Below are 25,565 nucleotides of genomic sequence, written 5' to 3' on the forward strand. Positions count from 1 at the left end.
GTTCTGCTTTATAAATATGCAATTCAATTTAGTTCAGTTCAATTCAACTCGGTGAGAGAGAAGGGCTTCCACAAAATATTACATATATTTACATTGCTAGTTTATTTATGCTTGTATTCTATGTGCTAAATAAATATGCCAGTGCCAGTTGATGAGAATCCTAGTTGTTAGGAAAACTTGGGGCATATTATCAAGGGCTGGCGATAACATTATTGCCGCTTTAGCGTCTGTTTTCTGGCAAAAAGCTGTGATAATTTTATCGCTTTATTAACAATGACACGCTAGCGCTTGTTTCCTTGCCTTAGCGCCCGGTTTCCTATCTCCTCGCCTCGCATCGCTAATGAGATGCAAGGTAGGCGTGCCTCTTACAACTACATTATAAAATATCGCTAACAGTGCTTCGATGTATTTACAACGAAGCCCCGTCCGGTTTAACGCTGATTTTTTTCACACTAACTGGGCCTTAACTCTGGAATTTATCGTCTGTTAAATTCCTTACTACGGCATACTAATATGGGAGATGGATTGTGTGGCTAAGACCACAGGCCCTATCATCAAGGATATCGCTGTTTTCCATGGAACATCGCTATAAAACCAGCGTTGTTCCATGGAAAATGGCTATATTCCCGCTATCGCTAGAATATTTATTGCCATAGCGCTAAGCATTGTAATACAGCGCTAACATGGCGATAAGTTCCAGCGATAGTCGGCAATAGGAAAATGTGCGCTAAGCGCGGTAAGTGATAAATATGTCTTCTCCTTGATAATATGCCTCTAGATTGCATATCATATATGTTATAGAGGAAGCCATCCTAATGTTCACAGGTATTACCAGTAACCTTTATGCAGTAAAATCTGAACTATTAAATATCTAGAATACCTTTTTAGTTGTTGTTACAGGGTGTTATGTGTATGGTGTGCAGCAGAAACACCACTGGTGTTTAGGATGAGGACAGTCTCAGGGTGGGCGATGCATATCTAAGAGGGGGGGTAATAAGAATGGGGAGCAGTGGGGGTGGGGATGACAGGGACAGTGAGAATGGCCTGCACAGCTCATCCAAACAAATCCTATTCCAGAGGAGATCATAGAGGTGGCTCTGTGTATGTTCCTCTGGATTACGCATTTCCTCCAGAAATTGGATGAGATTCAAATCCGACTTAAGTCTAAATCAGGCCCTTTACTTTTAAATGTGTCACAATTCCAAATATACACAAACAAGTAATGTGTATGGAGTGGAAGTGTATCCCACATATATAATAATGACTTGATTCTAAATAAGAATAGAGAAAAATGTGAGTACCTCCACAGCAGCATGTTGTGCCCAGACCTCTTTTGCAGACCTACAGGAATCAAGCACAAGAAAACATGTTTTAAAACAAAAGTCTTTTACACCATTGACCTGATGTCAACCAATAACACACCACCTCATAGAAGTGAGTTTAAAATTCACATTACACAGTATTAGTTTATACTATACCTCAACAAGATATGTTAGACAATGAATTACATTTGTTGTGATATATTTTCGCAACTGCTTAAATAAAATCCATGTATGATGTTTCCCTCCCTTTTTTTTTGTAGTGGTAGTAAGATTTATTTCCAAATCATACATCTTAGCGTATATACACAATACAATAACATGTAAAAAAAAGAGATACAAATCGGCATTACAATTTTATGAATAATGTCTCAAAAAGATAAACAACACACATTACACTTTCAACAGTTGAACTGCACAGACTTGATTACGCTTAAAATGAATCCAACACACCTAAAAAAAACTCTACACAATCAGACTCAGATACAATACACATTTCTTTACGTAGGCACCATATTCAATGTACGAAACAAGCTTTTAAAATTTCACTTTTTGAATATGCAAAATGTATCTAACCATTCTAACCAGAACATCAAGCTGATTCACTGACCATAAAGTGGGGAGTGCTTTGCTACGTGATCTAAAACCATACCTTAAACAAGCATTTGCAATGCAATAGGTCTCGAATTAGGAAAGTTAGAGGTATTGGTATTGCAAATGGCAAATATTGTATTTATGTGTCTGTATTGAAAGTGGGGAAATTATTAGCTTTGTTATTTTCAATAGCAATATTTTTAACTTTTGCAAAAGTGAGACTTATTGCAATGCAATATGTTTTGTATTTATATGATTTAGAAGTATTAATATTATAAATGTGAATTGTGTTTATTTTTATAAATAATTAATAATTATTAAAAGTTGATGTAATGTATAGTGGCAATATTTTAAAGTTTTTTTAAATAAGTAATGGGAATATTATGTTTAGTGTATTTACCTGTGAGGCAAATTGAAGATTCTAAGTGGAATATTGCCTTTTGTTTTAAAATGTTTTACTAAAGCATAAATCATTGAGAGAACATCTTGGAACCATTTGTTGTTGATGATGTTTTTAAAGAGTGATGCTGTGGTGTTCAGTGATGCTTTTGCCTTTTGTGTTGCTGAGTGATGCTGTGTCTTTTAGTAGTGTTGGGTGATGCTGTGGGCTTTAGTGGTGCAGAGTGATGCTGTGTCCTTCAGTGGTGCTGATGTATGATGTGGCCTTCAGTGTTGTGGAGTGTTGCTGTGCTATTAAGTGTTGCTATTTTGTTGAGTGTTGCTGTGGTGTTGAGTGTTGTTGTGGCGTTGAGTGATGCAGTGGCGTTGAGTGATGTGGTGTTGTTGAGTGGTGCTGTGTTGTTGAGTGTTGCTGTCGAGTTGAGTGGAGCTATGGCTGAGTGGTGATGTTGTGTTTATTGGTGTTGTTGCGTTGAGTGGTGATGTGGCGTTGCGTGGTGCTGTGGCTTTGAGTGGTGCAGTGGCATTGATTGTTCCTGTTGCGTTGAGTGGTGATGTTGCGTTAAGTGGTGCTGTGGTGTTAAGTGGTACTGTGACGTTCAGTGGTGCTGTTGTGTTGAGTGGTGTTGTTGTGTTGTGCTGGTTTGTGTTATTGAGTGTTGCAGTAGCATTAAGTGGTGCTGTGGCATTGATTGGTGAAGTGTGATTGAGGGGTGTAGTTGGAGGTTGGAGTTGGAGGTTGGAGTTTGAGTGTGGCGTTGGAGGGTGGCATTGGAGAGTGGCGTTGGAGGGTGGCGTTGGAGGGTGGCGTTGGAGGGTGGCGTGTGAAGGTGGATTTGGAGGGTGGAGTTGGAGGGTGGAATCGGAGGGTGGAGTGGGAGGGTGGAGTGAGAGGGTGGAGTTGGCGGGTGGCGTTGGTGGGTGGCGTTGGCGGGTGGAGTCGGAGGGTGGAGTCGGAGGGTGGAGTCGGAGGGTGTAGTTGTAGGGTGGAGTTGTAGGATTGAGTTGGATGGTGGGGTTGGAGGGTGGAGTTGGAGGTTGGAGTAGGAGGGTGGAGTTGGAGAGGGTGTAGTGGGTGTGTGAGTTTGTGAGGGTTAGTGAGGGTGAGGGTGAGTGAGGGTAGTTCGGGTGTGAGGGGTGGTGAGGGGGTGAGTGTGAGTGAGGGTGTGTGAGGATGAGTGGGGAGGGTGTGTGAGGATGAGTGGGTAGGGTGGGTGTGTGTGTGATGGTGAGTGAGGATGAGCGTGAGTGAGGGTGGTCAGGGTGTGATGGCAATTGTAGGTGTGTGAGGGGTTGTGAGGGGGTGAGGGTGAGTGAAGGTGTGTGAGGGTGGGTGAGGGTGTGGAGGTGTGAGGGTGAGTGAGGGTGTGGGTGAGTGAGGGTGGTTAGGGTGTGGGTGAGTGAGGGTTGTTAGGGTGTGAGGGGGAGTGTAGGTGTGTGAGGTTTTGTGAGGGTGTGTTAGGGTGAGTGATGGTGTGTGAATGTTTGAGGGTGAGGGGGTGTGAGGTTGAGGGGGTGATGGTGAGTAGGTGTGTGAAGGTCAGTGTGTGTGTGAAGGTGAGTGGGTGTGCGAGGGTGAGTGGGTGTGTGAGGGTGAGTGAGATTCAAGTGTTTTTGTGAGGGTGAGTGGGTGTGTGAGGGAGAGTCTGTGGGTGAATGGGTGAGTGTGTGTGAGTGTGTGAGGGTGAGTGAGGGTGTGAGGGTGAGTGTGGGTGTGAAGGTGAGTGAGGGTGTGTGAGTGTGTGTGAGGAGGTGTGAGGGTGAGTGAGGGTGAGGGTGAGAGGGTGTAGGAGGGTGGGTGAGGATGCGGAGGTGTGTGGGTGAGTGAGGGTGAGGATGATTGAGAGTGGTTAGGGTGTGAGTGTGAGTGTATATGTGTGAGGTGTTGTGAGGTGATGGGGTGTATGGGGGTGTGTGAGGGTGAGTGATGGTGTGAGGGGGTGTTAGGGTGAGGGGGTGATGTTGAGTGATGGTGTGTGAGGGTGTGAAGGGGTGTGAGGGTGTGTGAGGGTGTGGAGGTGTGAGGGTGAGTGCAGGTGAGGGTGAGTGAGTGTGTGGGTTAGTGAGGGTGGTTAGGGTGTGGGTGAGTGAGGGTGTGGGTGAGTGAGGGTTGTTAGGGTGTGAGAGTGAGTGTAGGTGTGTGAGGTGTTGTGATGGGGTGTGAGGGTGAGTGATGGTGTGTGAAGGTGTGAGGGTGAGGGGGTGTGAGGTTGAGGGTGTGATGGTGAGTGGGTGTGTGAAGGTGAGTGTGTGTGTGAAGGTGAGTGTGTTTGTGAGGGTGAGTGGGTGTGTGAGGGAGAGTCTGTGGGTGAGTGTGTGAGTGTGTGTGAGTGGGTGTGTGAGGGTGATAGAGGGTGTGAGGGTGAGTGTTTGTGTGAAGGTGAGTGAGGGTGTGTGAGTGTGTGTGAGGGTGAGGAGGTGTGAGGGTGAGTTAGGGTGAGGGTGTATGAGGGTGTGTGAGGATGAGGAGGTGTGTGGGTGAGTGAGGGTGATGGTTATTGAGGGTGGTAAGGTTGTGAGGGTGAGTGTATGTGTGTGAGGTGTTGTGAGGTGGTAGGTGTGTGTGAGTGTGAATGATGGTGTATGAAGGTGTAAGGGGGTGTTAGGTTGGGGGTGTGATGTTGATTGATGCTGTTTGACGGTGTGTGAAGTTGAGGGTGTGAGGGTGTGTGAGGGGTGTGAGTGTTTTTAAGTCGTTGTGAGTGTAAGTTTGTTGTGATGATGTGTGAGGGTGAGTGTTGTGATAGTGAGGGTGTGAGGGTGAGTGTGTGTGAGGGTGAGGTGGTGTGAGGGTGAGGGGGTGTGAGTGTGAGGGGGTGAGGTGTGAGGGTGAGTGGCTATGTGAGGGTAAGTGGGTATGAGAGTGTGTGGGTGTGTGATGGTGAGTGGGTGTGTGAGGGTGAGTGAGGGTGTGAGCGTGAATGAGTGTGTGAATGCGAGTGGGTGTTTGAGGGTGGGTGAGGAGGTGTGAGGGTGAGTGAGGGTGGTTAGGGTGTGAGGTTGAGTGTAGGTGTGTGCGGGGTTGTGAGGGGGGTGAGGGGGTGTCAGGGTGAGTGATGGTGTGTGAGGACATTTGAGAGGGTGAGGGGTGATGGTGTGTGAGGGTGAGTGAGGGTGAGGGTGTGTGAGGGTGTGTAAGGGAGTGTGAGGGTGTGAGAGGGGGTTGGTGTTAGAGTTAGGGGGTGTGAGGGTGACTGAGGGTGTGTGAGGGTGAGGGGATGAGGGTAAGGGTGTGTGAGGGTGAGGGGTGTTGATGGTGAGAGGGTGCGAGTGTGAGGGGGGTAAGTGTGTGTGAGGGTGTGTGAGTGTGAGGGTGCGAGGTGTAGTGAGTGTGAGAGGGTTGTGAGGGGTGTGAGGGGAGCGACGGTGTGTGGGGGTGAGGGGGTGTGAGGGTGAGGGGGTGTGTGTGTGTGAGGGTGAGTGAGGGGGTGTGAGTCTGAGTGTGTGTGACAGTGTGTGAGGGTGAGTGAGGGGGTGTGTTGGTGTGTGACGGTGTGTGAGGCTGAGTGTGTGTGAGGGTGAGTGAGGGGGTGTGTGACGGTGTGTGTGGGTGAGGGTGTTTGAGGGTGACTGTGGGTGTGTCAGTGTGTGTGAGGGGGTGAGGGTGAGAGTTAGCGGGGTGTGAGGGTGAGGGTGTGAGGGTGTGTATGTTTATATGTAATTTAAATGTGTGTGTGTTTTTTAATGTGTCATATTAAAAAAATGTGATTGAGCTTCCCTTTTGAATTTCCCTGCCTTATGTGTATTTTTATATGTAATGTAAATGTGTGCTTGTTCTGTAATATGTGTTGTGTTATGTGTGTGTTTTGTGTGTGTTGACTCCCGTATGAAAGTGAATAATTGTAAAATGGATGACGCAATGCGTCACCTTGACGCTACCTACGTTAGCGTTCTAGTTTTTTTTGTATTGGGAATGATTGTATTTGATTGACGTTTATTTTTAGCCAATCGGACCGCTACGTTTTTGACGTTGCGTTCCGATTTGCTTACGTCAACGGTGGAATTCCCCAGAAGATCGTGAATCGTTAGGCGCGGAAGGCGTGTGCTTGTTTGTGTGCTGTTGCTGCGTCGTTTGACAGGTAAGAGTTTATTTGTAAGTGTTTTGTTATCTAATGTAATGTAGTATCCATAGTATGTATAAAGTAATTATTGATTATGAGTGTATTTATATACATTTTGAAATATTTTGTTAGCGATTCTAATTATAGTCATTTATTTATGTAAATGAAATTTAATTAAGTTTTTTTATTGTTGATATATAATGTATATGTTAGTGACAACTCTAATTTATTGATTGATTTTTTAGCTGGTGTTAGTTATTTGACTACATGAAATGTTTTTAGCACTTAGAAGGGCTATTTCGTTTTGAGTATATTTATGTATTAAGAGGATGTACTGTGATTTAAAGTGTTTATTTCTAATTTTTTTCAAACTGTTATTTTGTAATTGTATGTAATAATGTTTGTGATATTTTTAATTTAGGGTATGTAATTATTGTGTTCTTGTTGTGTAACAGTCTATTTTAATCCTTACTGATTGGATGTTTTTCTGAGATAGTGTAGTGAAGACAGTGTTTTTGTGCAGTCTAACTGTATTTTTTATTTTGCACTTTTTAAAAAGTTATTGTGAAAAGACAGTTATAAATGTTCTGGCCCTTGTTAAGTAAGCTTTGTACCGTGTACCTTTGCATGTTAATGGTCACTGTCTATAACCAGCTTTACTAACAATGTGCAAGTTTATCCATCTTGTGACTGATGATTAGTTGAACGTGTATTTTTTCTACTAATTTCTCTTTGTATTAGACCGTTTATTATTGGACTCAAGTTGTTGCTTGTAGACAGCTTCTTTCCCTTATTTTTTCGCATACCTTAATGAATTATTTAGATTCCTTTGCTTACTTTGAGTTGAATACTTTTTTGTAGTTTTGGAAGAATTGCAATTAGGCTGTGAAGTTCCGTGCTTTTGTGATTACGCTTTTTTTTTGTGTTTGATTTATTCCGGCATTGTTTAATGTTTTATTTTCCCTTACTTTAGTAAGTGGTTTATGTTGTGAATTGTTGTCCTTTAGATGGCTTTGTCCACTTTTAAAGTGTTGTATTATTAGCTGTGTATTCTGATGTTTCCCTATTTTGTGTGCATTTATGTTTTTTGTTAAGAAATTGTTTTATTTTACAATCTTTTTCAGCATTTTTGTGTATTAATTGCTGCACTGTCCTTGCGTTGCATTACATTTTAATTTTTGAATAGCTACAAGTGTGTTATCCTATTTTTATTTATTAAAATAAATGTTGCCTAACCCTATTTATGTGTGGAGTTGGAGGGTGGAGTTGTAGTTGGAGGGTAGAGTTGTAGGGTGGTATTGTAGTTATAGGGTGTAGTTGGAGGGTGGACATGGATAGTGTGAGAGTGAGCGTTAGTGGATGTGAGGGTCCGGGGGTATGAGGGTGTGTGATGGTGTGTGAGGGTGATTGAGTGTGACAGTTTTAGTATGAGTGAGGGTGTGAGTGTTGTGTGTGTGAGGATGAGGGGATGAGGGTAAGGGGGTGTGAGATTGTGTGATGATAGGTGTTGGTGAGTGAGGCTGAGAGTCTGAGGGTGATTGTTGTGAGGTTGTGAAGGTGAGTGAGGGTCTGCGAGTTTGAATGTTGAGTGTGTGAGTGAGAATGAGTGTTTCTGAGGGTGAGGTTGTGTGAGGGGGTGTGAGGTTGAGGGGGTGATGTTGAGTGATGGTGTGTGAGAGTGGGTGAGGGAGTTGATGTTGTGAGTTAGGTTGAGGGTGTGTTGGTGAGTGATGGTGTGTGAGGGTGTGAGTGTGATTGAGGGTGTGCGGGTGTTAGGTAGGGTGAGGATGAGTGAGGGTGTGTGAGGCTGAGGGTGAGGGTGTCATTGGGTGTGATTGTGAGTTGTTGTGATGATGCTAATTTTATTATTTTTTTATCCGTGAATATTGTCACAGAGACATACAGGCATTAGAACACCAAAGCACAGGTACAAGGAATCATATGTAGCATGAGATCCGAAAAGGGAAGTGGAAGAGAGATAGGGATAGGAAAGTAAGGCAGAGAATGTGAAACACGGGTGACCCAATACAGGAAGATGAAGCTAGATAATAAGTGTATCCAGCAGGTGTTTGTGACAATTATACCATGTAAATAGCACATTTGTTTGTGAAAAAATTGAAATGGGGTGTTGAAATTTTGAACAGATGGACTAGTAATATACATATGAGTGTGAGTGTGTTGCATGTTTTTTTGATTTAGAACATTTTTTGTGTATTTTTTCTATGTACGTATTTTTGCACAGTGTGGTAATGTGTAGTGTTGTAACGTTTTTAATAAAGTTTTTTGTGTTTAAAATGGCGGACGCGATGTGTGCCCTTCACGTTTTTTACGTTTTTGTTGTTGCGTTCTAGTTTTAGTTTAGATTTTGTTATTATTTGAGGTATGACGTAATTTAGAGCCAATCGCAGCGCTATTTTCTGGTGACGTAGCATTGCTTTTGACGTCCGTAAACGTTCACTTTCGTAGATGTTAGTGAACCGTCGTGTGGAAAAGGCGCGTTGTTCTTACGGTATTTTTTCTGCGTCGTTTGGCAGTTAAGTCTAAATTGTAATACAATATAGATTATTTTACGAATGTGTTTGCCATTTTGTAGATTTATTTGTTTAGTCATGGACGGAATATGTAGCAGTCGATTTCCAGAGTATGTGTGACTTTGTAGTAGTGTATGCAGTCTATTTTCCTATTGAAACGTGTTTATTGTTGGTTTGCTTTCTATGTGTTAGATAATAAAGTGTATGCCAACTATCTTTGCTGTATGCAACAGTGGGCATAAGGGTGTTGCTTTTTATTTATGGGCATAAGGGGATACATGGTTGTATGTTTTTTTTTTTTTGGACTTTCCTAGATGTTCGTGAACAGTTGCGTGGTAAAGCTGTGTTGTTCTCCCAGTCTTGTTCCTGCGTCTTTTGACAGGTAAGTTTAAACTTTATTACTCAATACTTAAATATGCGAAAGAATTATCTATTTTATAGATGTTGTTAATGTCCAACAATGTTTTTTTTATAATTTGCAACCTTTGAGGCTAAATTTTTTGTTTCGTTAGCCGATGTACTTATTATTTAGTGATATACTTATGTAAATGTGTTGCTTGTTGGTGTTATATGTCCTGCTTTTTACTATTTGAAAGTATGCGGCTTATGTGTATGTTATATATGCCTTTACAGTCTATTGCGAACATTTATTAGAACACTATGTGCAATCGCAGCATTAGTCATAGGAACACCAGCATCACTATACAACACATGCAGCATCACTTACCACCACCCTAGCAACACTTACCAACACACCAGCATCACTTATTAAACCATAGGATCATTGTTGTGTTGCTGAATGTTTATGTGGTGATGCTGAGTGGTGTTGTGATGGTGCTGAGTACTGTTTTTTTGGGAGTGTTGGTGTGGTGCTGTATAGTGTTAAAGTGGTGTTTGCGAGTGATGATGTGGTGCTGGAGGCTGATGTTGGTGTGGTGCTGGGCAATGTTGTAGTGTTGCAGAGTGATAATGTTAATGTGCTGAGTGGTGTAGTGTTGGTGCATTGTGTTAATGTGGTGTTGCTGAGTGATAATGTTGTGCTGATGAGTGGCGTTGTGGTGGTGGTTAGTGGTGCTGTTGTGTTGGTGATTTGTGCTATGTTGATGCTGAGTGATGCTGTTTTGGTGCACGGTGTTTCTGTGGTGGTGCACTTAGCAGCACCAAACCACTTAGTGCAATAGCAGCATCATTTAGAGCAACACCAGCATGACTATGCAACACATGCAGGATGACTCCCCACCACCCTAGCAACACTTAGCAACACATCAGCATGACTCATTTATACCATATTCTCACTTTTCGTCACCTCAGCATCACTTAGCAGTATAACAGTAACATTTTGCACCACAACAGCATTACTTAACACAAGTACAGCATCACTTATTAGCACAACAGCATCACTGTGCACCACTGTAGCATAATTGAGCATGCTTAGTGATGCTTGTGTATGTTAGATGTTTGTGTATGTTTGTTGCTATTGTATGTGTTGCTTGTGTTTTTTTTTGCTTGTTAATGAATTGATATATAGATAGGTATAGTGTGGGCAATAGATAGATAGATAGATAGATCGCTAGACAGAGTGAGGGAACTCGAGAGATAGTGAGGGAGGAGGCAGAGTATGTGTGAGGGAGGGAGAGTGTGAGGGAGGAGGGAGAGTATGTGTGAGGGAGGGATCGTGTGAGGGAGGGAGCATGTGAGTGAGGGTGCAGAGTATGTGTGAGGGAGGGTGCAGAGTATGTGTGAGGGAGCGTGTCAGGGAAGGAGCATGTGAGGGTGGGAGCGTGTGAGGGAGGAGGCAGAGTATGTGTGAGGGAGGGAGCGTGTGAGGGAGGAAGCAGAGTATGTGTGAGGGAGGGAGCATGTAAGGGAGGGAGCATGTGAGGGAGGAGTCAGAGTATGTGTGAGTGAGGGAGGGAGTGTGTGAGGGAGGGAGCGTGTGATGGAGGGAGCATATGAGGGTGGGAGCGTGTGAGGGAGGGAGCGTGTGAGGGAGGAGGCAGAGTATGTGTGAGGGAGGGATTGTGTGAGGGAGGGAGCGTGTGAGTGAGGGTGCAGAGTATGTGTGAGGGAGGGTGTGAGGGAGGGAGCATGTGAGGGTGGGAGCGTGTGAGGGAGGAGGCAGAGTATGTGTGAGGGAGGGAGCGTGTGAGGGAGGAAGCAGAGTATGTGTGAGGGAGGGAGCATGTGAGGGAGGGAGCATGTGAGGGAGGAGGCAGAGTATGTGTGAGGGAGGGAGCGTGTGAGGGAGGAGGCAGGGTATGTGTGAGGGAGGGATCGTGTGAGGGAGGGAGCGTGTGAGTGAGGGAGCATGTGTGAGGGAGGGAGCATGTGTGAGGGAGGAAGCATATGTGAGTGAGGGAGCATGTGTGAGGGAGGAAACATGTGTGAGTGAGGGAGCATATGTGATAGAGAGAGCGTGTGAGGGAGGAGGCAGAGTATGTGTGAGTGAGGGAGCGTGTGAGTGAGGGTGCAGAATATGTGTGAGGGAGGGTGCAGAGTATGTTTGAGGGAGGGAGCGTGTGAGGGAGGAGGCAGAGTATATGTGAGGGAGGGATCGTGTAAGGGAGGGAGCATGTGAGGGTGGGAGCATGTGAGGGAGGAGGCAGAGTATGTGTGAGGGAGGGAGCATGTGAGGGAGAGAGCGTGCAAGGAAGGGAGCATGTGAGGGATGAGGCAGAGTATATGTGAGGGAGAGAGGCTGTGAGGGAGGGATTGTGTGAGTGAAGGGAGCGTGTGAGGGAGGGAGTGTGTGAGGGAGGGAGCATGTGAGGGTGGAGTCAGAGTATGTATGAGGGAGGGAGCATGTGAGGGAGGGAGCGTATGATTGAGGGAGCGTGTGAGTGAGGGTGCAGAGTATGTGTGAGGGAGGGTGCAGAGTATGTGTGAGGGAGGGAGCGTGTGAGGGAGAGTGTGAGGGAGGGAGCGTGTGAGGGAGGGAGCATGTGAGGGAGGAGGCAGAGTATGTGTGAGGGAGTGAGCGTGTGAGGGAGGAAGCAGAGTATGTGTGAGGGAGGAAGCGTGTAAGGGAGGGAGCATGTGAGGGAGGAGTCAGAGTATGTGTGAGGGAGGGAGGGAGCGTGTGAGGGAGGGAGCATGTGATGGAGGAGCATGTGATGGAGGGAGCATGTGAGGGTGGGAGCGTGTGAGGGAGGAGGCAGAGTATGTGTGAGGGAGGGAGCGTGTGAGGGAGGAGGCAGAGTATGTGTGAGAGAGGGACCGTGTGAGGGAGGGAGCGTGTGAGTGAGGGTGCAGAGTATGTGTGAGGGAGGGTGCAGAGTATGTGTGAGGGAGGGAGCATGTGAGGGTGGGAGTGTGTGAGGGAGGAGACAGAGTATGTGTGAGGGAGGGATCGTGTAAGGGAGGGAGCATGTGAGTGAGGGTGCAGAGTATGTGTGAGGGAGGGTGCAGAGTAGGTGTGAGGGAGCATGTGAGGGAGGGAGCATGTGAGGGTGGGAGCGTGTGAGGGAGGAGGCAGAGTATGTGTGAGGGAGGGAGCGTGTGAGGGAGGAAGCAGAGTATGTGTGAGGGTGGGAGTGTGTAAGGGAGGGAGCATGTGATGGAGGAGGCAGAGTATGTGTGAGGGAGGGAGCGTATGAGGCAGAGTGTGATGGAGGGAGCATGTGAGGGAGGGAGCAGAGTATGTGTGAGGGAGAGAGTGTGTAAGGGAGGGAGCATGTGAGGGAGGAGGCAAAGTATGTGTGAGGGGGGAGCGAGTGAGGGAGGGAGCGTGTGAGTGAAGGTAGCGTGTGAGGAAGGGAGCGTGTGAGGGAGGGAGCATGTGAGGGAGGAGGCAGAGTATGTGTGAGAGTGAGAAGCTATGGTGTGCGTGTTGACGTGCGTGATGTTGACGTGCGTGAATGGAGGGAGACTGGGAGTGTGGTGGGGTGGGAGAGAGAGTCTGTGGGCTGTTTGAGTTTGGTGGGAGAACGTGCAGATGAACGAGTGAGAAGGGGAGAACGTGCAGATGAATGAGTGAGAAACTATGGTGTGCGTGTTGACGTGCGTGGTGTTGACGTGCGTGAATGGAGAGAGACTGGGAGTGTGGTGGGGTGGGAGAGAGAGTGTCCGTGGGCTGTTTGAGTTTGGTGGGAGAACGTGCAGATGAATGAGTGAGAAGGGGAGAACGTGCAGATGAATGAGTGAGAAGCTATGGTGTGCATGTTGACGTGCGTGGTGTAGACGTGCGTGAATGGAGAGAGTCTGTGGGCTGTTTGAGTTGGTTGTGCGTGTTTCCGCGAGTGAAAGGCAATAGCTCGACCCGAATATATCAGAGCACTTTTCATAAGCACCAGGCAGTTCCTGCCGTGAAGTGTTTGCGTGTTTGAAAGGTGGGAGAGAACACGGCCTGGGGGAAGCTGGCTGGGGAGGGGGAGGGCTGTGAGTCATGGCAATCAAGCAAGCCTTTGAAGAGCAAGGCAGGGTGATAGAAGCGCGGTCACCAGCACGTGCACTTCTACAAATCCGGATCATAAAAGTCAGATTTGTGGATCGGCGGCAATAGGTCTCTCTGCGAGACTAAAAAGTGGATGCCAGACCATTTTCCTTTCACTTAAAAAGAGTAAACGGACAAAGTAATACTTTATTTTTAAAGTGCAAAAAATTTAGCCTTTATTTTAAAAACTCAATTTTTTTATATGACAATTTTTCCGCCAGGATCAATACCTACTCGAAGCTGAAAAATAACACACCTCGGCTGCCTTTCCGGAATCTGGGACAAATAAGAGAAAAAAATCTCTTCTCCTAGGAGCTTCAAGGAGTGGAATACTGAACATTTTGAGAAAACTAGTATCTATCAGCAGTTACAGAAGCTAACATAACTTTCTCCTTGAGAATTTTCTTCGGGGCATTTGTCCTGAGAATACTTTCCCAGTCTGATATTTAAAGGCACTGGCCCATTTTGGGAGGATCGGTGTGCTCATGGGCAAATTACTGACGCTGGCCGTAGGTCTGTGTGGCCTCCCACGTTAGTAATCCCCGGAATGTGCTGGTAACATCGTGGGCGGCCTGCCTACAACTTGAGCCCTATGGGGGGGGACTGCTGCGCCCCGAATCGCCAGGTTTACAAATCACCGCCGCTGCCCGGGACAAAGAACAGCCGAAGAAACCCACCGCCATCGTCCCAGGGTCCGCTGAGGTCTCTGGAGAGGCCGCGCTGTGATTAGCCCATTGCAGGAGGCTCGACTGAGGAGCCGCGATACAATTGGGCCCGGCCGGGAAGGAGAGCAGTGTCACGTGGTCGGGGGCTCGCCCGCAGCACCGCGCTGGGATTGGCCCAGCGCCTGTGAAGGACACCGCCTCTTGCAACCCTCGAGGGAGCTGCGTTTGCCGGAATCGTCACCGGAGACGCCAGGGTAACTGTGCAGCCGGAAACCCCCATGAAGTGGCAGTCCTTCATCTTACCCGCACGCCTAAGGTAAATTGCCTGCAGCTTAGATCATAAAGTTACCGCGGGGAGACGGTTGCCGCGAGCGGCACCGATGAGCAGGTTTCACCTACTCGGGGTGGGGAGTCCCTGAAAGGTGATACCGGTAGCGTGCTGGGCCTGTTCCCTTTGCACAAATAAGAGGCAGCGGGGGCTTGAGTTAGCGGGGAGTCCTGTTTTCCACCACAAGCAGCATTATCAGATCCTCGCTGCAGTACCGGGACACAGACTGCCGGGACTATCTTTACTTGAGACCCCCTTGCTGGGATTGTCCTTTGGATAATACTTGAACTATAAATTAAGAGGACATTACAAGGGAACCGTTTTTCTTTTACTTGCAACAGAAGTTTATTGTGTATGTTGGCCTTGCTTTTTGATATTTGGTCTTGCCTAAATTTTATATAAAGAATATTTTTTATAATTACCTGTGTGGTGTCCCTCTGTGGTGTTTCACAATATTATTGTGGGTGTTGGTGAAACTACTTTACACATTGCCTTGGGGATAAGCCTGTCTGCTTGTGCCAAGCTACCAAGGGGGTGAACAGGGGTTATCAACAGTGTGTGCCCCTTTACCCTGACTAGAAGTAAGGGTCCCTATTTGGTCAAAGGTACCCACCTCTGCCAACTAGAGACCTCCAATTCTAATAATTCTCATGGAAGTTATGTGAGGAATGCCTACTTTGCATCTCAATTAATTATTTTATTTATTTATTTTATTTGTATAGCGCAACAGCTACCCAACAAAGGGTTTCCCGGCGCTAGTGATCCAGTGCTTTGATTGATTCAGGTCTTTGATGTTAAACAGCCAGGTTTTTAAGGTCTTCCTGAATTTCATATAATTGGTTTCCTGCCGAAGTGTCACCGGACGAGTGTTCCAAAGTGAGGGTCCAAGATAAGAAAAGGATTTTCCGCCCATTCGTGCCCGCCTGATTTTTGGAATCACAAAGTGGTTGGCTGTGGCTGAACGAAGGGTTCGAGATGGGCGGTAGGGATGTATTAGATTTTGTAAGTACTTGGGTGCACTGTTGGTAGAGATCTTATGCATAAAGCATAAAGATTTAAACTTCACCCGATTCTCGATTTTCAGCCAGTGCAGTTCGCGGATGTACTTGGTGGTAGGTGTGGAGATGGGAATTTTCCACAGTAATCTCGCGGTTGCATTTTGCACGGTTTGTAATCGGCGGGTTGTAGCCTTATTGGACCCCAAGTATAGCACGTTAGCATAATCGAGTCTGGAGGTTATTAAAGCATTGATGACAGTTTTTTGAGTGTTTTTGGGCAGCATCCAACACATTTTTTTTCAGCCACTTTAGTATCGCAAAACAAGTAGCTGACGTCTTCGCAGCTTGTTGATTAAGATTAAGCGATTCATCAATGATAACCCCGAGGTTGCGGGCAGATTTGACTGGGACCGGAGGGGTACCCATCTCGTCTGGCCAGTGTTGGGGTCCCCAGAGCTCTTTGTTCTTACCTATGACAAGAAGCTCAGTCTTCTCACCATTGAGTTTGAGAAAAAATGTTCTCATCCACTCCGCGATCTTGGTTAGACCGAGTTTTAGTGAAGAGGTGTTATTAGACTCTGTAGATGATAGGGAGAAGATAAGCTGAGAATCGTCAGCATAGGAGAACATAAGTAATCCAGTCTCTTCTATCATTTTGGCCAGTGGGCTCATATAAATATTAAAGAGTAGCGGGCTCAATATGGAGCCCTGAGGTACTCCATGTTTAAGAGTCATAGTGTCGGAGCAAGCGGACTGAGAGAAGACTTAGATTAGTGATGCGATGCAAGGCGTAAGTAAAGCTGGTGCTAGCACAAGGAAAAACGTGCTAAAGCATGTTAGCGTGTCGTTGATAATACTGCGATGAAATTATTGCTGCTTTTCGGTCAAAAACTGCAGCTAAAACAGCGATTATGGGCTTGATAATATGCCCCCATATGTCTACTTTCCACTGATGAGAAAAAGTAATTCTGCTTCAAAGTCAGCAGATCATGCCCGTTTGCAGTTAGCTGCTATTTTCCGAAGTATTCCACGAGCAATGGAATACTATATGTCATTCCACTGCCATGGAATACTATATGTCATTCCACTACTGACTCCTTTACTGCTTGTTAATGCAGCACACACTGATCATATGCGGGAATCAGCACACTGGACAAAAGCCATACTGGATCAGCCTAGCTATAACAGATAATAATTCCTTTAGGACCCCCTATAATATTCCAGGAAAGCCAGCGTTCTGTACCACACCTTAACTTGGGCCATTTACCAACTTTGAAAATGCAGAAAATTGACCAGACAGTTATTAGCTAAGCAGGGTTGTGATGTCACTTTCTGCCCACTTTCCAGTACCACTAAGGCAACATACTGATGCTTTTTGTTCTCAAAGACATTTCCTCTTGTATCCATAAACCAATCTCAAGGATTTCAAGGACCATCATGACAGGCATTAGAAAACCTTGCTGGTGTAGAGTGTTTTAGTTCCATTTTAGTGTCCGAAGGACTTCTGTTATCCATTGGGAGAACTTACAACTTAGTGTCTTCTCATCCAGCAAGGACATCGACTTCAGCCACGCCACAGAGCTTCAATGGACGGACCACAGCTGCGTCCACTTCACCTTCAAGAAAACAACGACCCACCACCACCAGCAACAGGCCGCCCGCAGAAGCTGGAACAAGATCACAGCAGACCAGCTCGCCACCTCCCTGAGCCAGCACCCTCCTGCCAGCTCAGCGAACCCCAGCCAGGCCGCCGACAACCTCACGAAGTGGATCAGCAACTGCGCGGACGAACTCGCCCCACTGAGGACCCCGCCCAGCAGACCCGGCAGCAAGAAAGCCCCATGGTTCACCGACGAACTCAAGAGCTCCAAGAAGAACTGCCGAGCCCTCGAGAAAGTCTGGAGAAGGGAACCGACACCGGACAACAGGACCTCCTTCAAACTTGCCACCCGGAAACACCACCAGCTGATCCGCGCCGCCAAGAAAACAGCATTCAAGGACCGGTTGGACAACAACGCACACAACTGCAAGGAACTCTTCAACATCGTCAAAGAGCTTTCCAACCCCAGCGCAGGAAACAACGACATCACCCCATCGCAAGACCTCTGCAACTCCCTGGCTTCATACTTCCACAACAAGATCGCGGACATACACAACAGCTTCAACAACCAACCAACGCACACCATGACCGAACAACCACCCCCCACCACCACCCTCCACGCCTGGACCCCGATCAGCACCGAAGACACCATCCGCACGATGAACTCCATCCACTCCGGATCACCGACCGACCCCTGCCCTCACCACGTCTTCAACAAGGCCGACGCTGTCATCGCACCCCACCTGCGAGACATCATCAACACATCCTTCGACACCACCATCTTCCCCGAGAGCTGGAAACACGCCGAACTCAGCGCTCTACTCAAGAAACCAACAGCGGACCCCACCGACCTCAAGAATTACCGCCCCATCTCGCTCCTCCCGTTTCCAGCCAAAGTCATCGAGAAGACCGTCAACAAGCAGATGGCCGCTTTCCTCGAGACGAACGGATCCCTCGACCCCTCACAGTCCGGCTTCCGAGCCAACCACAGCACCGAGACCGCCCTCATCGCCGCCACCGATGACATCCGAGCCCTGATGGACAACGGAGAAACAGCGGCCCTCATCCTCCTGGACCTCTCCGCGGCATTCGACACGGTCTGCCACCGCACCCTAGTACGGCGCCTCAGCAACGTCGGAATCCAGGACAAGGCGCTGGAATGGATCATCTCCTTCCTCGACGGGAGAACACAGAGAGTCCGCCTACCACCGTACAAGTCAGAGGCCACCGAAGTCATCTGCGGCGTCCCCCAAGGATCATCTCTGAGCCCCACCCTCTTCAACGTCTACATGAGCCCCCTCGCGGCCATCGTACGCAAACACAACCTCAGCATAATCTCCTACGCCAACGACACCCAGCTGATCCTCTCCCTGACCAACGACCCCGCCGCCGCCAGAGCCAACCTGCACGAAGGGATGAAAGAGGTAGCCGAGTGGATGACGACCAGCCGCCTGAAACTGAACTCAGACAAGACGGAGGTCCTCATCCTGGGCTCCTCTCCCTCCACCTGGGACGACTCCTGGTGGCCTCCCGCCCTGGGCACCGCACCCAAACCGACAGACCATGCACGCAACCTGGGCTTCATCCTGGACTCCTCCCTCTCCATGACCAGGCAAGTCAACAACGTCTCCTCGGCATGCTTCAACATCCTACTCATGCTACGGAAGATCTTCTGGTGGATCCCCACCGAGACCAGGAAGACCGTCACCCAGGCCCTCGTCACCAGCCGACTGGACCACGGCAACGCCCTCTACGCCGGTACCACCGCCAAGCTCCAGAAGAGACTCCAGCGGATCCAGAACGCCTCAGCCAGACTCATCCTTGACATCCCACGAACCAGCCACATCTCCGGACATCTGAGAGACCTTCACTGGCTCCCCGTCAACAAAAGAATCACCTTCCGCCTCCTCACCCACGCACACAAAGCCCTACACGACCAAGGCCCGAGCTACCTCAACAGCCGAGTCAACTTCTACGCTCCCAAACGCCACCTCCGATCAGCCAACCACGCCCTCGCCGCCGTCCCCCGCATCCGAAGAGCGACTACAGGAGGAAGGTCCTTCTCCTACCTGGCCGCCAAGACCTGGAACTCCCTCCCGACCGACCTGCGCCTGACCCAAGACCACCTCTCCTTCAGGAAGAAGCTGAAGACCTGGCTGTTCGAGCAGTAGCGGCTCCCCCCCCCAGCGCCTTGAGACCCTACGGGTATGTAGCGCGCTTTATAAGTGTCACTGATTGATTGATTGATTGATTTGAAAATGTGCTCACATCTTGACTTCTAGTTGTGACTCTGACATACATTCAAACTACAATGCCAATAGTGAAACAAGAGCACTCAAGCACAGTATTGATATTTCTACAATATGCTTCTAGAGTTTCGGTTTAAATTGTTCAATTTTGTTCAGTGTAACGCACATGAAAACAGCCCATAAAATTATTTATTGATTTGGAAATAAATGGTATGGTTATATTTCACGGCTTTGATCTCTGTCGGGAAACTGCAACAGCCAGAGTTCTCTGGTAAGAAACAGCCTCTGTTAATGGCACCCTTTTCATGAATGTCCACTTTTGAGGATTCTCCTTGTCCAACTCTATTCAGGCCAAGGGCTGCTCTGACAATGTAGTCAACAATGCTTTTATGTCACTAAAATTGCATTTATTTACTAATGAGACTTACGCCGGGTCTGGCCACGAAAGCAGGCATGAGAATGATTCACGTCAAGTCTCACAGAAAATGCTATTTCTCATCACTTGCTATGCCAAGCGCAGAGTATCGCGAGGCACGCCCTTAGGACCCGGCACCTCCGGCCCCCCCCCCCCGCAGTCGTTGTGGTTGGGCCCTTGTACATCCGGGTCACGGGCAACGACGCACATCCGGAGTGGTGGGGGGCGGAGACCTTTGGCCTATTTAGGGTCAACTCCCTGTGACAGGGGTCTCTGTTCCCTCCACCACTCCAGGACTGCATAGTGCCCCGTTGCTGCCGTCTCCGCGAGCAGGACCAGCCTTCATTGTTAACTCCCACCCACCCGTTCCTTAGAATAGTGGTTTGAGGGGGGCGTTGTTGCGGAAATGTGACCTGCGATCAGTATACAGTGGTTGATGGGAGGCCGCTTGGCGGACTCCATAGGCCAGCTCTGGGGGGGATATGGCAAGCTCTCCGCTGGGAGGAAGTCACCACCGGCTGGGGAGACTAGGACGGCAGATTTCGAGCCTCCCGGGCGTCCCAGGGCAGCCTGGTGGTAGAGGGGTGGGCCCTGGTAATGCCGGACAAGGGCCAGGGGCGCGGGCCCACCACTGTAAGGGGCAGGTGCATGGCACCTGGCATAGGATACCCAGTGAGAGATGCGAGCCAGATGGGGCTCCTCCCTTAGGGCTGGGAATGTGAGAGGTACATGAAATGTTTTGAAAAATGTGATTATGAATATCCGATATGCATGTTATGTGCTTGTCATGTTTATTCAATGTTGTGATTAAACATGGCCTTTTACCCCACCGGAATCTTTTTGGTTATTACAATGTGGGGGATACTGCATTGGGTATTCATGTGGAGGGGGAGGTGGGGGTAGAACTGGAGGGTACGGGTCCTATGTTACTGAGCACTTTTTGAAAGACAGGGTCTTATGGGATTAGATATGGCAATTGCGTGTGAATAAATATTTCTACTAAACGTTGTTGCCTATGAAAATATTACAGAAGAATTACCATCTTTAACTACTATGTTCCAGCATCAGCTCAACCGCCCTGCTTGATAATATGCCCCACATTTCTTTAAAATGCATCGTGCTACTGCTTTTCACGCAAATAAACAAAAGTGCTCTTGAAAGCGAGCGTCCACTCCCTTCACAATAAATAACAAAGTTAGCCTACCTGTGCCAACAAGATTCACTTCCCAACTGTAATTAAAAAGACATTTATACAAAACTAGAATCACCGCAAAACCAACAGCAGCAAAAGCGAAGGAAAACACTCGGTAATTTTTATTTGCTACAAACGCTGAAAGCGCGCGGCCTAGGCTTGACCTAAGAACATTATGCTGCCACCACAGTGCGCGTGCTACTTACCTTTCTGGTAAGGGCAATAGTCCCTTCATCACTTATGATGATTGGTCTTTGGTCACCTATCCCCACAAGATCACAATCCGTGTGACAGGCCTAATTCATGGCGCACACACATGGCCTGTGTTCATCCATGATGACAAACTCTGTGCCGATTCTCCTGATATCGCTGCAGCTGAGGCCCTCAGTGCAGGAGAGCTTGCCCACTACAATAGCGGAGAGTTTTCCATCCCAACAGAAAGATTTATTTTATGAAACTCGAGCTGCTTTAAAAAAAAACTATTTTGAAATAGTTCCACAGAGATGTTGATCTGCTGACCCTTGCAGGCCACCATCTCTGTGAAGGTAGCCAATGGGACCTGCCTATTGAACAGGTCATTCTGTGACCCCTCTTCCCTCATACCTTATTTTTGATAGTTTGCTAAATAAATTACCGGACACAATAAGAAAATGTGCAATTTGTGACAAGTACAATAGTACATCTGACACCTTATTCAGAAAGGTGTCAGTGTCCTCAGATGGGCCACAGACAGCGGAGAACATCTTGGAGTTTCGTCCAGTCATTATTCATAATTCTACTTTAAGTGCAACATTTGTTTTTTTACCAAATTGAAGTCACATCTTAAAACACCTGAAGATGTTTTCAAATGGTTTGGCAATATAGGGGACACAATACCGATATTCTAAGCAAGTAGCATATGAAGAGATTTCTTGGTTTATTTAGACCCTGCTAGTATGGTGGAGGAACATAGTTTATGTAAAGTCTGCTGAAGGTGATACACAGTGGCAAAGGTCCATCACCTTTAAAGCGGTAAACTAGAAGTAAATGATGTTTTGCATTGAGAAATTACCGTGAAATTACAGCGGGATCAATACTAACCCCAGGCGAGTTTTGGTTTGTGCAATGTGAAAGTTGTTGCCTGTTCAGCTGCTCGCAAATATTTCTGTGGTTTGTTTTTGTCTGGGGGCAGGCTGCGCTATTTCCATAAATTAGTGCTGACTTCTGCCCTTGTTTCTAGTTACAGTCAGATGGAGCAGCTGATAGCTTCACCCTGCCAGAGATGAAGGCTGGCTGCAGTCACGTGGCAGGCTGGTTGCAGTCATGTGGCAGGCTGGCTGCAGTCATGTGGCATGCTGGCTGCAGTCATGTGGCAGGCTGCCCTTCCTCACAGAAGGGGGCCTGAAGGCCTAAAGCAGGCAGGAGTCAGGTTTGATCTCCTGTAACCACAGGAAGAACGTGTCTGTTTGCTCAAATGTCGTAAATTACAAAAATGTGCTTTCTCAATCATGACCATGAATTTCCAAAGGGCACCTCAAGAAAACAAGAAAACTAATAATAATAATGTTAATTTGGATAGTCCAGCCCCTAACCCAATACTGAGGATCGGTCAGTCCTTTGCCCAGCCCTAAATCCTCAGTGGAACGTTAAAGCATGCCATGAACCAATCCTAAATGTATTTGCAAAAGATATTATTGTACTTTGGATCCCTTCAATGTCCAAAGGTTCTTAGGAGCAGGTCAATGAAGAGTAATCAGACATTTCTGTACCATTGTGACACATCTGTTATGTCTGCATCTCACAAAGCCAGCCTAGCACATGCAGCAGACGGAGCCCCGTGCACTGACCAATTTAAGACATGGCTACATGATCATTTTGCCATTGACAACAAGTGAGGTGTTTTGCTTTGTTTCATAAAGTGGAAAGCAGTGCTGTGGCGACAATTAAATATACAGCAGTGCTAAGTGCTGTTCCGCTAGTTATAAAAAAATGTAAAGGTACAAGAGCTTCTGTACAAATGGAAAGCATTCATTCCCATACTGAACAACTGGGACACAAAGGGCCCGATTCACAGAAATAACTTAAGACAAAATGCTAAACTTACTACTTTTGGTATTCACAGAAGTTCGGATTTTGTCTTAAGTTTGTCTTAAGATAGACTTAAGACAGACTTAAGACAAAATCCTAACTTAAATCTGTCTTAAGTCTGTCTTAAGACAAACTTAAGACAAAATGCTAACTTCTGTGAATACCAAAAGTAGTAAGGTTAGGATTTTGTTTTAAGTTAGTTCTGTGAATCGGGCCCAACTTCACTAACATAGCGCACTGTTCAGAAAGCGCTCATACTGATGCCAAATATTTAGCAAATGTGACGAATGGCTGTTGGCAACATTTAATCAAGCCGTATGAATTGTTGGGATGGAAGTGTGCGTACACTTTAAAAACACATTTCTTTAAAATGCATCGTGCTACTGCTTTTCACGCAAATAAACAAAAGTGCTCTTGAAAGCGAGCGTCCGCTCCCTTCACAATAAATAACAAAGTTAGCCTACCTGTGCCAACAGGATTCACTTCCCAACTGTAATTAAAAAGACATTCATACAAAACGAGAATCCTCGGCTCACGGTGCCTGTGCCCGGCAGGCCCCCTGAAGCGTGGCTCTCGCTCCGAGTGTTGGAGGGGAGGAGCAGGCAGTGCGGGTGCACCCGCAGCACACGCGGACGAAAGGTGAGGAGTATTGCCCACTGCCATCCTGTCCCTGCAGCGGCCGGTTGTAGGCCTAGCGCCAAGTGGATCCCGGCAAGAAAGGGGGAGGGGCGATCCCCGCTACAGCGCAGAGCGGCGCACGGAGGTGCGTGTGTCCTCGGCAAGCAAGGACAATCCACCACACAAGCAAAGCCAAGCCACAGGGAAAGTCCAACACACGCTACAGTGCACTGCCAGACCCTACTGTCCCCCAACCTGATAAGGGGTGAATTACTGCGTCACAAACATAGTATTGGCCACCAAGACGCCTGCAGACTCAGTCAGGGGTACAACAGGCGTGTGCTCACACGCAAACTCAGCCTCGGGGGCATAAAGCACCATAAGCTTCACAGCCAGGACAGCGCAATAAGCAGTGGCAACACCAGCGAGTCTAAAAGCACGAAAAGGGGGTATTCTAGTGCGGTGAATCAGGATCTGAGAACGGTGCTCCGCCCCACACGGGGATTACAGCGCCCAGAGCCACGTCATGGCCACAATACCTCCCATTGAACACTTTGTGGTCGAGGGATCCCCATCTTCGCTAGCCCCTAAATGGAAAGACTGGGTGGATCGGCTCATGATATTCTTCAAAGCCACCAAGGTTCACAAGGAGCAAAAGAGAGCCATGGTCTTACATCTAGGAGGCAAGGATGTTCACCACATAGCAAAGACACTGGTGGAAGCTACCCCCAAGAACCATCACACGTTGATTAACACATTGAGCGCCCATTTTGAGCCCATGGCTAACCAAGATTACGAGAGGTTCATCTTCAGGCAGGCGAGACAGCTGCCAGAGGAATCGCTAGACACCTACCACGCGCGTTTGAAGAATCCTGTGTCCACGTGTGGGTTTGCGGACGTCACTGAAGAAGTTCGTGGCAAAATCATTCAAGGGTGCTCTTCTGCCAAATTACGGGAGTGAATCCTAGAGGAGTCTGGGGAGTCCCTGGCCGATATTCTATAACTAGGGCGTACCAAAGAGCTGTCAAAGGCCCGGGCACATGATTGGCGCTGCCACGCCCAAAGCCAGAAGCCTGCCTCAATGTGGCATCCGGGTAGGCACACAAAACGTTCTGGCGGTCGTGGATACAGGGGCTTCCATCAATCTGATGGCCTCGGCCCTACACCAAGCTCTAGACCCGCCTCCGCGCCTAACCCCATCAACCATCACTGTGTTCGCGTACGGACAAGATATTCCCTTGAAGATAAAAGGAAAATTCAAGACAGTAATATCACACGGGGATAAGTCCGTTACCACTAACGTGTTCGTATCAGAAGATGGACAGGGCATGCTATTAGGATGTCGAGCGGCCGAGGACCTAGGAGTGGCATCCTTCGCGTTCGGAGTACATCAAGAATCCATTCAGCAACTACTGGCGGAATTCGCTTCGGTGTTCAAAGGCATTGGGAGGTTCAGAGGAAAGGAGGTCCACCTTCACATTGACCAGACCGTGCAACCCGTAGCCCTGAGGCACCGCCGGATAGCGTTCCACCTGCAACCACTAGTCGAAGATGAACTCAAGAAGCTTGAACAGGCCGGAATAATAGAGAAAGTAACTGGCCCAACCCCCTGGGTGTCGCCCATCGTGGTCACGGGGAAGCCCAAGCAACCTGGGGCGGTCAGGATCTGCGTAGATATACGGCTCCCTAACGCCGCCATCAAACGAGAATGCCACATAACTCCCACTATTAATGACCTCATAGGCGAAATGGCAGGCGCGTGCTGGTTCTCCAAACTAGACCTACGGTCAGGATACCATCAGCTAGTATTGGACAAGTCCTCCCGCAACATCACCACGTTCTCGACGCATTTGGGACTCAGGAGATACACCCGACTGAGTTTTGGGATCTCGAGTGCGGCGGAGGTTTTCCAAAATGTGATCCAGGAACTCATAGCTGACATTCCAGGGGTGATAAATGTCAGTGATGACATCATGATACACGCGAGAACAATACAAGAGCACAACAGCCGCCTCACTAAGTCCTGCGGAGACTACGCGAAATGGGGCTGACGCTGCACAGGGAAAAATGTGAGTTCCTAAAGAGGAAAATACAATT

General features: G+C 47.6%; 1 protein-coding gene across 1 annotated transcript in view; it reads right to left on the reverse strand.

Annotated features, from left to right (window-relative positions):
• Positions 1 to 25,565, reverse strand: part of LOC147747107 (vitamin D3 hydroxylase-associated protein-like) — a 329,790-nt gene that overhangs the window by 63,443 nt on the left and 240,782 nt on the right. The window contains exon 12 of the mRNA XM_086952358.1: positions 1,302 to 1,341. Coding sequence (XP_086808484.1) covers positions 1,302 to 1,341 — 40 coding nt within the window. The remainder of the gene's footprint in view (positions 1 to 1,301; positions 1,342 to 25,565) is intronic.

This window comes from Lissotriton vulgaris, chromosome 1_1 (genome assembly GCF_964263255.1).
Source record: "Lissotriton vulgaris chromosome 1_1, aLisVul1.2, whole genome shotgun sequence".
Taxonomy (NCBI): Eukaryota; Metazoa; Chordata; class Amphibia; order Caudata; family Salamandridae; genus Lissotriton; species Lissotriton vulgaris.